Source organism: Schistocerca serialis, chromosome 5 (assembly GCF_023864345.2).
Source record: "Schistocerca serialis cubense isolate TAMUIC-IGC-003099 chromosome 5, iqSchSeri2.2, whole genome shotgun sequence".
Lineage (NCBI taxonomy): Eukaryota > Metazoa > Arthropoda > Insecta > Orthoptera > Acrididae > Schistocerca > Schistocerca serialis.
Genome location: NC_064642.1, coordinates 258,840,677 through 258,855,465, shown reverse-complemented (window position 1 = coordinate 258,855,465; position 14,789 = coordinate 258,840,677). Strand labels below are relative to the sequence as shown.

Below are 14,789 nucleotides of genomic sequence, written 5' to 3'. Positions count from 1 at the left end.
TGTAGCGCCGAGAACCGCATGACCACCCCGGCTGGCTTCCAGTAGGAGCAGATATACAGGGAAACAAGTGTTTTTCAAGCCCCTGCAGTATGGGCTACCCTACACAGTACATTTGAATTGTGGGTGTGATATGGACCTACCTTACCAACCTGCTTTGCAGAGGAGCCTACATGCCAGGGGCAGGAAACTGTTTTTAAGGTCTTGATGTGTAAGCTTACCTGCAGGACTGGCACATCATGATTTTGGTGGTTGAGGCAAATAGAGAAGGCGTGGACAGAGAGAAGGGGCTGTATAGAATGTATGGGAGAGTAGCGAGGAGGGACAGGGAGATGGGGAGAACATATATATATGGGTTTGTGTGTGGGTGAGTGGGTATCCATTTTGGACCAAATGTAATCTCATGTAATTTCAGTGGTGGCATTCAGTGGCCTGTTTTGCTTGGAGGCACGGGTATCTAACTGGGAATGTAATTTTGATTCATAATTTCTTAAGGCACTTATTGAGGTAGTTAACTGCGCTCTTACCCATACCCAACTGAACTAGTGCGTAAACTTGATATTTCTGTAGGTGGTAAACTTCTTTCATCTTCTATGTTGGATGCCTAAATACTGGAGGATACAGTGGTAAAGAAAAGATGGAAGTACGACAATAAATAAAAGACAATACAGAGTGTAAGCTTCTTGACATATAATTACACAGTTCTCAACTACATAGATCTTGGACATAAAACATAATCACATACAGTTGTTGTATCACCTTTTAATTAAAGAACTGAACAAGTAATACGTACCTAACTAATCTAAACAACTAAAGAAATAAATAATGATAACTAGAGCATAAGTAAATAAATAATACAATAAATTAAGTAAAATGAGTGAGAAGTGAACTAAAAGCATGAGTCTGACTAGCGGCGCCGAGGCACGGGGTGCCTCGCGTTATAGATGCTGTTAGCTGGAGTTAATGTTTCCTAAGCTACGACTGTACAAACTGGGGCGGGCCGGCCGTCTTGGGCAACCGTAGCGCAGCGCTCTCTGTGACTCGACCTGACTGCGGCAGCGAAAGGTCACACGGGGGAGGATACAAGGCTACCCAATAACACTTGACGCCTGTCACGAGACTTCCAAATGCTTGTAGCGAGATGCCGATACGGTTCTGTGTTGAAAATTTGATACAATGGGCTCAAGACGAATCGCTAATGCTACTAAACATCCTAATTAAGGAAGACTTTCAGGACGCATTTCAAGAGTGGTAGAATGGTTGGGATCGATGTACTCAATCCCAAGGGGACTACATCGAAGGTGATGCAGAGTAAGATTATGCAAAAGATAATAATTTTAATTAATATACTTCGGGAACTTTCGGACATCACCTCGTACACTGCTTCTGTACAGCGACCTTTTCGGAGCTATTTTTAGTCACAAAGTAGCAGCATTTGTTTAAGATTTCGGTTATTATAAATCAGATTTTGAAAACTCTTCTCGTATTTGCATTTCATTCCTATGATGCCAGTTCGTAATGTTACCATATGCTGCCGCAATTGAAGGTTTAGTCACAGGACGCTACAGTCGGTGCCGTGCTGGCAGCCTTCAGCGCCGCCACCGACGACTAGCAGAACTCGTCCGAAACCAAAATAAACAAAGAAGTAAACACGCCGGCCGGAAGAAGCAAACTGCAGTGCTGACCACGTTAAATTTACAGACCCAGCCTAGCTTTTAATTCATGAAATGTATGTTCCGCATTTGAAGTGGCAGGCACTGTTTTTCTATCGGTATTCAATGATACAACATTTACCTCAGTCTTATGGCATTCTGAAATTGCTTAAAAATGTAGCAGTACAAGGCTAGTGACTCAGTTGAACATAACCAGAAACCTTGGGATCCTGTTGGTGCTAAGTGCTGAAATGCGGAAACAAAAACGTCATACCTCCAGCAAGCTGCATTCTTATGAAATGAGAATTATGCACGCCATTGGAAGGAAAGGAAGCACTGCAGATTGCTGTTCGATGGGCGGGTGATTAAATAAAATAAGGGATCCAGAGATAAGAACAAAACTCAGACAACTATAATCTGACATAAAAATAAACACTAAGTTTCAATACCACTAGACACATTAACAAGTTTATCGGTGACATTTTCTGCATTTGCACGAAACATATACAAAAGAACACTTTATGACCGTAGCTGCTCTCAGAAGGACAATTTTTCAGTTTTCAAACCTACCCTTAAGTACTTGTGTGATTCATATATCACATGTAAAATAGAGAAACGTTTATTAGATTGCTGTTATAGTCTCGGCTGCAGCTGGAACATCAGTATTATTTTGATTTGAAAACGCAACACCAATCTGTGGTTTTATCTAAAAATTCAGGGCAACATCTTACAACTTATGTTTCCAAAACTTTTGTTTACGTTATCAGCACAGCACTTCATTTCTAACGATGTATATAATGAATCTAACAATAACAGCCAGCATCTATCGAATATTTCTCTTTTGACATTTAACGTCCAATATACACATGAATACACTACAACACATCAGACTTCAAAACAACGTCAGTATATCTTCAGAAAAATATTGCTTATTAAAACGTTTGGTATACAAAATACACATCAAAATACACTATCTCCATTCAGTTCATAAAAACATTTATTCTACATTCAGGCTAGTACGTATCATAAAAAATTATCAACTGTTCACAGAAAACATGGTCCCAGATCGAGGAAACATTTTTACTACTACAAAAAAATACGTCTTACAGGTATTTGTGTTATTTAGTACGTCACTATTTTATGACGGAATGGGAAAAATCACACTTTAATCTTGGCACGAGGAAGAAATACCATAGCTGTAAATTCATATTTAAGTTCCACAGGCGTTTAAAATCAAAATTAATTTGGCTATAAAGAATTTCTAACGCGCAAGACAAGAGCGACACTTGAAACTGAACTATCAAGCAATTCTCATGGGACAGGAATAAATATCGATCGTCTGGTCATGTATTTGACAGTGGTCAGACAAAAGCAGTGAAAAAATAGTTAGTGCATGCGTACTATGAGATATGTTTTTGAAAATCAGTTTACTAATTACTGAAAAGTTTACAAAGTTTCGTAAATTACGCCACAAATGTAAATCTCAGACGTTGATTCAAGATAACCCACTGTACAACGTGCAGCAGTTGTGAAATTTGAACTGACTTCTGTGTAACAGCTTGTGATCTGTCAGGATGTCCTGAATCATAAGAATAGAAGTTTTACCACAATAGATGCGAGGAAATATAGGACCCTTGTTTGTTGTATGCCACCGAAAATTTGTACCATCTAACAGTTCTTAAGCATATGAGTTATGAATTCGGGTAGAATTCTTCTATAGTAGTATTCTGTACAGTGACATCACTGCAAAGTGATGTAGCCTTAGAGTGATGCAGCTGCTGAGATGTACGCGACTGACACTAGTAAATCCAGCAGAGCGACAGTGGGAACATCGCCAGATTTAGTAGGATTGTTGGGACATTGCTGAGGCTTCCTCACTAATATCATCCTTGGTGCGATATTTAGATAGCTTTCTGCATCCACAGACGAATGGTAGTCATATTTGTTATTTTCTCGTTTATCAAAAATAATACGGAAAGTAGAAAGTTAAAAACATCATAAGAAAATGACAACCTATGAGTGATACAGTTATGATTGCGTATAGCCAGAAATGATTTGAAACCCAAAGCTGTGAACTGAACTCAGATCGTACGTAGAATGGAACAAATACAAAACAGTTACGCCTTTGCCGATGTATTTGGTATCCCAGCGGAAAATAAATGATCTGTACCTAAAATACCCTCTAGCAGAAAATGGTTCAAATGGCTCTGAGCACTATGGAACTTAACTTCTGAGGTCATCAGTCCCCAAGAACTTAGAACTACTTAAACCTAACTAACCTAAGGACATCACACACATCCATGCCCGAGGCAGGATTCGAACCTGCGACCGTAGTGGTCACGCAGTTCCAGACTGTAGCGCCTAGAACCGCTCGGCCACTCCGGCCGGCCCTCTAGCAGATACAACGTTACTAGGATACAGGATTTCCGACCATCATGTTCTGTACAGTGGATGGCAGAGTAGCTGCACAGATGGTAGATGTCAGAATGATCGACGACGGTGCATCAAAAAACAAACACAAGGATCCTCTTACGTCACCACAGCTGTGAGATAACTTCTGGAGACATACTTTCATGATATAAGTCTCAACTTGCAGGATATTTGTATTATTGTGATCTAAGACTTCATTTTGGTAAGAGAAATCAGTCTTACGTTTAACTACGAGTAATAACTTCTAAAGCCGACACACTACGGAACGTTATAAGTCCAGTGAAAAGAATACAGCTACGAGTGCTGTCTCCAAATCCACATTCGTCATCGGGTAAGGGTTCAGCGGTTTTCATCAAAGTAGTTTGATTCAAGTAACGTTTTTAGGACGCACAGGTTATCGACCCATATGAATACCCACTGATAGAATTACAGTCACGTATTTTCTCCTCATGCCAAAGCACTGCCAATTTGTTTTACTGTAGTTACATTACATTATGATGAACCCAGTTTCTCGTTACGTTTTACAAGTTGAAATTATTGCCAGAATTGCAATAGTAATATCAAATGTGAACAATGATCACTGAAACGTTGTGTTGCTGTAATCAGAAATTTCGAATACAGCAGAGAAAAAACTGTATGAGGTACTGCTGTGCGTTTTGTTGTAGTGTTATTTGCATTAGAAACCTTGTATGTGGTACTTCTCCTACATTTTTATTACAACTGCTGAACTCTTCTTTCAACGTTTATGAATTTGCTGTAGCGACGACAGTGACCGCTGTGTGATCACACGCCTGTACAGGGGCCGACAAGGACCGGCTGACAGTCGTACTACGTGGTCGGGTCCACCGCTGCCCCTGCCGCCTATGCTGCCCCCACGACGCCTGCGCACTGCGGAGCGCGCGAGTGCAGGCGCACGCAGGAGGACTCCTCGTGCTTGTACAGGTAGGACTTGAGCGCGAACGCCTTCCCGCAGCGGCAGCACACGTGTGGCTTCGTGCTGGAGTGCGTCTGCACGTGGGCGCGCAGGTTAGACTTGTCTGCAAACGCCTTTTCGCAGATGGTGCACTTGAACGGTTTCTCGCCTGAAACGGAAAAGAAATAAGAACGGTTAGCTGACTATCAGAACAGAGCCTCAGCATCAGAATCAACCCATATGTTCACTCATTCATAGCACATCCAGTGTGGCAAACGTGACTTTATGAAGGAGCGGTACCAGAAGAATGCTTCTCTAAAAACGACAGTAATGTCCCAAACTTGTACAGAGTTTTAAAGGGGGCTATAAATATGTGATGAAACTAGCTTAATTTTATGTTCCTGCACATAGCTCGCGGAATAGAGAGTATTATACGACGTTAGTGGCATACTTGCATAGTCGATCGTATTGTTATAACGGACTGTCATAAGCATCAAAGTTGTCATTCTACTTCGGAGTATCTTCAGTGTAAGTTCAGAAATGAACTGTGCGAACTACGTGTCTAACACTAGAAATCGATTGCTCACCAATAAGGAAACCCATCTATTCACTTATCATCGATGCCAAAACGCGGGCACACACGAACCAATCTACAAATAATGGCTCGGGAGGTGATTGCAACAGAACTGTTTTTGGAGGAAGCTGGAAAGATTCTGTCAATGAACGCAGCACGCAACAGTCTCAATATGACCATTAGGCGTCCATTAAAAACAGTGTAGTATACCCCTAACACCATGGTGGGCGAAGAAGATGAGTAAGGGAACACCTGGAATGGAACACTGAAGGCCGTTCGATAAAACGTTAACTGACAAATTATTCATTCTTACGTGAGTTCTGAATTTCAAGAGTTGTCCAAAGATGTCCTGTACCAGGATATCGGTTGCTTGTCTTACAGTGTATGACTAGTGGACTCGCCGTATCCAAGTTTTGGAAAGCACAATTGATGTGGCAGCTTATTTATGGATGCTGGGTTCTTGCACTGAGGTTACTTTTTGATGGCCGTTCTCATGCAATGAGTTACGATAAGTATGGCGATTGCAGCTGGGTGAAATTCTTTGTTTCCAATATTATCACCGTCTTTAAATGTGCCTTCACTCGTGTTCAGATTTAAGTTTAGTTATTTAAATGGATAAATCGAGGTCCACGCATATAATAAAGTATCGGAATTTCACTTGTTCGTCCTTGCAGTTGCTTTAGTGGTTGCGATTCCAAACCGCATCGTATCCATGACACACTCCCGGCTATTTCGTGATAATACAAAACGAGCTGATCTTTTTTAGATGTCTTCCGTCAGTCGTATCTGTTAAGGATTGAAGAAGATTGATACCAACAACCGTAATTTCATTTAGCAAACAGTTTCACTACCCCATTGGCACCATCTTCAACTCCCAGTACAAGTAGCTACATAAGTCATCTAATCGTTTTCGCTATCATAGGAACCACTATATCCATCTGGTTTCCGTAGACTTCTTCTTGGTTGTTGCCGTTATATGTGTGAATGGTCCATTTGTACCAAGAAGAAGTTTACGGAAACCAGTTGGATACAGTGGCCCTAAAATAGCACGAACGATTGGATGACTTACTAGCTACGCGTATACCGGCCTGAAGATAGTGCCTATGAGGCACCAAAACTGCTAGCTAAATAAAATTACGGCTGTTGGTATCTACTGTCTTCAAGTCTTCGATCACCTACTAAATGGTTCAAATGGCTCTGAGCACTATGGGACTTAACATCTATGGTCATCAGTCCCCTAGAACATAGAACTACTTAAACCTAACTAACCTAAGGGCATCACACAACACCCAGTCATCACGAGGCAGACAACATCCCTGACCCCGCCGGGAATCGAACCCGGGAACCCGAGCGCGGGAAGCGAGAACGCTACCGCACGACCACGAGCTGCGGACTCGATCACCTACTGTCTTATTCCATTTGCACAAGATGGAATTACTGATATGTGATAAGGATTCCACTCTGGACAGCAGTACTCGAGAGGACGGACATGGTAGCATACGGAGTTTCCTTAGTAGACCTGTTTCATCTTCTAAGTGATCTGCCAATAAAAAGCAGTCTTTCGTTGGCCTTACCCACAACATAATCTATGTGATCGTTTCAATTTATGTTGCTCGTAATTATAATTCCTATGTATTTATGTGATTCGACAGCCTTTAGATTTGTGTGCTTTATTGCGTAACCGAAATTTAACGGATTTGTTTTTGTACTCATGTGGATGAACTCATACTTTCCTTATTCAGAGACAATTGACACCTCTTGCACCATACGTGTATTTTACCTAAATCATTTTGCAATTGCTTTTGATCTTCTGGTGAATTTACAAGACGTTAAATGATAGCACCATCTGCAGACAATCTAAGACAGCTAAGCGTTTATATGCATCAGGAACAGTGGAGGCCTACAACACTTCCTTGGGGCACGCCATTTTTTTTCCTTTATTGGATTTAGATTCGCCCCGAAGGGAGCGGGCTGGCAGCAGCTTAGTATGCCGTACTTCAGCCTACGAAATTTTTAAAAAATAAGAAGATAAGAAACAATAAAAGCAGGCGATAAAACGGTGACGTAAGATGTAAAACGGCGGAAAATTGTGGAAAGTTAAAACATAAAACAAATGGTGGGCGATGATAAAAAAATACACGGGAAGCAGACAGGGAAAATAGTAGACAGACAATTAAAAAACACGGCGACGGTCTGGATTCTGTGCGCAAGAGATATCACACCCTGCGACATTATGATGTCCGTTCGCAACACTTCGGAAAAGACGCACAACACTTAACAATCACTGGAAACACTGAACTCGAAATTTGGCACGAAAATGACACACCACAGGCAAGGGCAGATGGGGGGGGGGGGCGGGACCTGGACAAATGAGGGGGAAAATGGGGGGGGGAGGAGATGGGGCTCGCCAGATATCACTTCTGTTTTAGTCGATGACATTTCATCAGTTACTACGAACTGTGACGTCTCTAACAACGGATCTCGTATCCAGTCGCACAACTGAGGCGACACTCTATAAGCATTCAGTCTTAGAAGTCGCCTGTGAAGAATAGTGTCGAAAGTCTTCTAGATATCTAAAACTGTGGATTCAATTTGACATCCCTTGTCGATAGCACAAATTCCTTCTTGAGAATACACTGAGGTGATAAATGATATGGGCTAACGATATTCATACATACAGATGGCTGTAGTATCACGTATACAAGGTATAAAACGGCAGTGCATTGGCGGAGCTGCACTCAGGTGATGCATGTGAAAAGGTTTCCGATGTGACTGTAGCCACACGACGGGAATTAACACACTCTGGACGCAGAATGGTAACTGGAGATGGACGCACCTGACTTCCCATTTCGGACATCGTTAGGGAATTCAGTATTCCGAGATCCACAGTGTCAAGAGTGTGCCGAGAATACCACATTTCAAGCATTGCGCATAAGACGTTAGCCGACGGCCTACACTTAACGACCGAGAGAATCGGCGTTTGCATAGCGTTGTCAGTGCTAACAGACAAGGAACACTACGTGAAACAACAGCAGAAATCAACGAGCGTATCCGTTAGGACAATGCAGCGAAATGTGGTGTTAATGGGCTACGGCTGCAGACGACCGATGCGAGTGCCTTTGCTAACAACACGACATCGCCTGCAGCGCCTCTCCAGAGCTCGTGACCATACCCTAGGCGACTCAAAAACCGTGGCCTGGTCAGATGAGTCCCGATTTCAGTTCAGGGTTCGAGTGTGGCTCACATCCCACGAAGCCATGGACCCAAGGTGTCTACGAGGCAGTGTGCAAGCTGGTGGTGGCTCCATAGTGGTGTGGAGTATGTTTCTATGGAATTGACTGGGTTCTCTGGTCGAAATGAACCTATCATTTACAGGTGATGGTTATGTTCGGCTACTTGGAGACCATTTGCAGCCATTCAAGAACTTCATATCCGCCCCCTTAGCTGAGTGGTCAGCGCACCTGACTGCCATGCACCAGGCCCAGCTTCAATCTCCGGTTGGAGATTTTCTCTGCTCAGGAAGTGGCTGTTGTATTGTCCTCACATTTCATCATCATCGATACACAAGTCACCCAGTGTAGTTGTTGGAAATTTGTGGTAACATCTTCTGGGACCAAACTGCTGAGGTCATCGGTCCCTAAGCTTACACACTACTTAACCCAACTTAAAGTAACTTAAGCTAAGGACAACACACACGCCCTTGCCCGATGGAGGGAGCCGCGCGAACCGTGACAAGACGCAATCAGACCCCGCGGCGACCCCACGCGGCTTGCCCAGTGTGCCGCCAACTGGAAAGACCTGCAAATCGGCTGCCGAACTTCCCCAGGTGGGGGTTTCCGGTCATCAAAGCCATACGATCAAAAATCGAGGACTTCATGTTCCCAGAAAACGATTTAATTATCACGCATCATGTCACCAGGCCATAATTCTTCGCTATTGGTTTGAACAACATTCATGTGCAGATCGCCGCAATGAATCCCACCGAACATTTTTGGGACATAATAGAGAATTCAGATCATGCACAAAATCTTCCATCAGCAATACTTCCGCAGTTTATGGACAGCTAAAGAGACAGTATGGTGCAGTATTTCTGCAGGGGACTTCGAACGGCCTGCTGAGACTATATATCGTCGAATTGCTGCACTATGCCAGGAAAAGAAAGTCCGACACGATATTAGGAGGTATCTCACGACTTTTGTCACCTCTTTGTACAGAGCTAGTTGTGTACGCGTAGTCAGCGCGTACACAACTTTCCCACTAGAGCGCGCCCCGCTAAGCACAACAGCACAGGCGCAGCGCTCGTCGGTTTCCGCACTATGAGATGGCGCTGCCTTAGAGACGGACCAAATTCTGCTTCCGCTGATCCGCGTATTAATACACTCCTGGAAATGGAAAAAAGAACACATTGACACCGGTGTGTCAGACCCACCATACTTGCTCCGGACACTGCGAGAGGGCTGTACAAGCAATGATCACACGCACGGCACAGCGGACACACCAGGAACCGCGGTGTTGGCCATCGAATGGCGCTAGCTGCGCAGCATTTGTGCACCGCCGCCGTCAGTGTCAGCCAGTTTGCCGTGGCATACGGAGCTCCATCGCAGTCTTTAACACTGGTAGCATGCCGCGACAGCGTGGACGTGAACCGTATGTGCAGTTGATGGACTTTGAGCGAGGGCGTATAGTGGGCATGCGGGAGGCCGGGTGGACGTACCGCCGAATTACTCAACACGTGGGGCGTGAGGTCTCCACAGTACATCGATGTTGTCGCCAGTGGTCGGCGGAAGGTGCACGTGCCTGTCGACCTGGGACCGGACCGCAGCGACGCACGGATGCACGCCAAGACCGTAGGATCCTACGCAGTGCCGTAGGGGACCGCACCGCCACTTCCCAGCAAATTAGGGACACTGTTGCTCCTGGGGTATCGGCGAGGACCATTCGCAACCGTCTCCATGAAGCTGGGCTACGGTCCCGCACACCGTTAGGCCGTCTTCCGCTCACGCCCCAACATCGTGCAGCCCGCCTCCAGTGGTGTCACGACAGGCGTGAATGGAGGGACGAATGGAGACGTGTCGTCTTCAGCGATGAGAGTCGCTTCTGCCTTGGTGCCAATGATGGTCGTATGCGTGTTTGGCGCCGTGCAGGTGAGTGCCACAATCAGGACTGCATACGACCGAGGCACACAGGGCCAACACCCGGCATCATGGTGTGGGGAGCGATCTCCTACACTGGCCGTACACCACTGGTGATCGTCGAGGGGACACTGAATAGTGCACGGTACATCCAAACCGTCATCGAACCCATCGTTCTACCATTCCTTGACCGGCAAGGGAACTTGCTGTTCCAACAGGACAATGCACGTCCGCATGTATCCCGTGCCACCCAACGTGCTCTAGAAGGTGTAAGTCAACTACCCTGGCCAGCAAGATCTCCGGATCTGTCCCCCATTGAGCATGTTTGGGACTGGATGAAGCGTCGTCTCACGCGGTCTGCACGTCCAGCACGAACGCTGGTCCAACTGAGGCGCCAGGTGGAAATGGCATGGCAAGCCGTTCCACAGGACTACATCCAGCATCTCTACGATCGTCTCCATGGGAGAATAGCAGCCTGCATTGCTGCGAAAGGTGGATATACACTGTACTAGTGCCGACATTGTGCATGCTCTGTTGCCTGTGTCTATGTGCCTGTGGTTCTGTCAGTGTGATCATGTGATGTATCTGACCCCAGGAATGTGTCAATAAAGTTTCCCCTTCCTGGGACAATGAATTCACGGTGTTCTTATTTCAATTTCCAGGAGTGTATATAACGCAGCCAATGAGATTGCTGCTAACGTAAAACCTTTTCTCCTCGCGGATCACACTCGCGCAGTGTACAGACCTCCGATTAGTGAGTCTGCATTTGTCTGCACCAGTCTGTACCAGTCTGCATTAGTCTGTACCAGTCTATAGTCAAGTTTCAGTCTGCGCCTAACAAGTGTCGTGTCACCGCCAGACACCACACTTGCTAGGTGGTAGCCTTTAAATCGGCCGCGGTCCGTTAGTATGCGTCGGACCAGCGTGTCGCCACTATCAGTGATTGCAGAACGAGCGCCGCCACACGGCAGGTCTAGAGAGACTTCCTAGCACTCGTCCCAGTTGTACAACCGACTTTGCTAGCGATGGTTCACTGACAAAATACGCTCTCATTTGCCGAGACGATAGTTGGCATAGCCTTCAGCTACGTCATTTGCTACGACCTAGCAAGGCGCCATTACCAGTTACTATTGATACTGTGCATAATGTACCGTCAAGAGCGACGTTCACCGTTTATGGATTAAACTTAAGTATTCCACCAGCTACGTCCGTTTTTTCTAAATTCTAATTTCCTTGTCCTGTTCCAGACCTCACGCCAGCCTGCATGACCTAAAACGCGTGCCTTTTGGCTTCCTCTAGTAACGCGGTGTTGGCTCTCCTGCCAACCACAACAACAAGATTACCTTATTCCTGTACATAGCCATGAAGATAAATGTATAGACACTTTGTCAAGTATCAGAGATATGTGAGAATAAGATTAACGTACCAAGACCAAAGGAACTTCAGATTGTCAATTGTAAATAGCATCCAGAATAAAGTTACGTAATGTTTATGCTTCTTATTATTTTAATAAATGTGTGTGAAAATTAATCACGTTCTGTTTAAAGTTGGTCACCGTCAATCTGCTACTCTAAGCGTGCAAGTGACATTTCTATCGTCTGACCTAACGGCAGAAGATAAACACGCCACGATAAGACCACGAGACATATTGCTGACACCTACTTCATTAGAGCGAGAAGTCAGATAATCTGATGGTGTGTGTACTGAAGGTCTTACAGTATGCACACCACAGCTTCACAAAGTGTTGTCAATAAATCGTTTTCTTCGAGGTAATTAGTGTTGTTCCAATGTAGTATATGTCCGAAAAACCTACTGAAAATCGGCGTTAGTGATATGGATCTGATGACTGGGTGTTGTGTGATGTCCTTAGGTTAGTTAGGTTTAAGTAGTTCTAAGTTCTAGGGGACTGATGACCGTAGATGTTAAGTCCCATAGTGCTCAGAGCCATTTTGATATGGATCTGTAATTCAGTGGATTACTCGTATTTACTTTTTGTATATTGGTCTTCTTCTTTTAGTGTTCAACCCTGAGGTCCTCTCTTCTGTCCGCCTTCCTCTTCATTTCCCCGGATGTGTTACACCCAACGTCATTCATGATGTGTTGCATGTATGGTATCCTTGGTCGCTCCTGCCAATTGTTCCCTCAATAACTCCGTCTGCTTATGTATATTGATGCAATCTCTAAATTTTAGTTAGTTGTGTTTGGTGGAATGTGGCCTCACCTGTGTGGGTGCGGATGTGGCCCTGCAGGAGCCAGGGCCTGGAGAAGCACTTGCCGCAGTAGGGGCAGCGGCAGGCCTGGGCGTGCGTGCGCACGTGCATGGAGAAGGCGGGCACGGACACGTACACCTTGCCGCAGTGCGCGCAGCGGCGCGCCTTGGCGTCGGCCGGCCCGCGGTGCGTCTGCCGGTGGCGCGCCAGGTTGCTGGCCGTGCTGTAGCGCTTGCCGCAGTCCGGGCACGCGTGCTGCGCCTGCGCGGGGGCCGGGCTCTGCGGGGGCGGCGGCTGCGGCGGTGAAGGCGGCACCTGCGGCACGGGGCCCTCTGGTCTAACAAAAGCCTGCGCCATAATACAGTCTCAATCTAAAGCTAGTGGTCCTTAAGACAAGCAGGCGGCTGATTTTAAGGAAGGCAGCAAGATTAGAGCCTAACAAGAACTGAGGCAGCAAGATTATATCTTAACAAGTTCGGACTGGGAAAGGAAGGACAAACGAAGTATACTTAATTATGATGCAGTGATAGTAATGACAGGCCTATGGCATAGTTTACTGATAAGTAACTTAACAGACAAATTTATACCTTTGTCCTCAGCAATTTGGTTCCACGAGTCTTCCGTTAGTGGGACATCCACAACTGTTACGTAAATTGTTCATAATTGAAATTTCCGCTAGAGTTACGCAAAATTTTCATTACTGAAGTCTTACAATTTTGGGATCTCAGCCCAATCTTCAGGCGCAACTGTAAGTTAAAAACAAAACCTTGTGTACGAAATGCATCCAGTAAGCAATGAAACAATTTTTTTCTGAGAGCATATTGATTTTATTTAGGATTCCAATACACCACACATATTCCACTCTGTTGGCTACCAAATTCAATTTTTCATTATAATCTCCATTTAGTGCGACGACCTTACGCCACCTTATTGGCATGTTGATGTCAATGTGTTGGTCGACATCAGAATAATCCCGCTGTCATACGAAATCGTACCCCAGACTATAACTCCAGTTGTAGGTTCAATGTGTCTACCACGCAAACCGGTTGGATGCAGGACCTCAGCTGGCCTCCTAACCAACAGATGGCCATCAATGGCATCGGGGAGAACCAGCTTTCATCATAAAACCCAACAAACCTCACTCTGCCCTCCAATGAGCTCTAGCTTGACACCACAGAAGTCGCACATGGCGGTTTCGGGTCAGTAGAAGTAACGATTTAGGGCTTCTGAATCAGAGCTGTTCTTGAAGTAACCGATTTGTAACAGTTTGTTGTCTTCTTCTGGTGCCAAATGCTCCTCGGATTGCAGCTGCAGATGCAAAACAGTGAGCCAATGCCATACACCGAACACGACAATCTTTCCTCTCAGTAGTGCCACGTGGCCATCTGGAGACTGATGTTTTTGCGGCAGTACATTCTCGTGAACACCACTGCCAGCAGTCATGTACAGTGACTACATTCCTGCAGTCTTTCTGCAATATTGCACAGGGAATATCCATCTTCTTGAAGCCCTATTACACGACCACATTCAAACTCAGGGAGATGTTGATAATGGGCGTCTTCGTCGCCTTAAAAGTATTCGTGACTAACATCATCTCATCGCGTCCAATCTCAAATGTAACTAACGCTCAGGATCGTTACAACATGTATTTAAAGAAATCCTGATTTGCATGCTCATACTGGTGCTAATAGGGCTACTCTTACGCGACTTAAGCGAAATGTGAATAAACATCAACTTTCAGATGCAGAATCACGGCTGCCAACTTTCGGTGTCGTGTTTTTTTTTCGTAAGTGTATATGGCTGCGTGAAGTTGATTTAAGCACGGTTACTCTTCGTGAGACTGTTGGCACGCAGACTGTGACAATGAATAAACACACATCA

At 45.1% G+C, this 14,789-nt stretch overlaps 1 protein-coding gene across 1 annotated transcript; it reads right to left on the bottom strand.

Moving 5' to 3' along the window:
* Positions 1-672: 672 nt before the first annotated feature.
* Positions 673-13,265, bottom strand: LOC126481885 (transcriptional repressor scratch 2-like). The gene is made up of 2 exons (XM_050105845.1): positions 12,920-13,265; positions 673-5,161 (listed from the first exon to the last, which is right to left on the bottom strand). The coding sequence occupies exons 1-2, from the start codon at positions 13,263-13,265 to the stop codon at positions 4,941-4,943; spliced, it is 567 nt and encodes a 188-aa protein (XP_049961802.1). The 3' UTR covers positions 673-4,940.
* Positions 13,266-14,789: the final 1,524 nt, after the last annotated feature.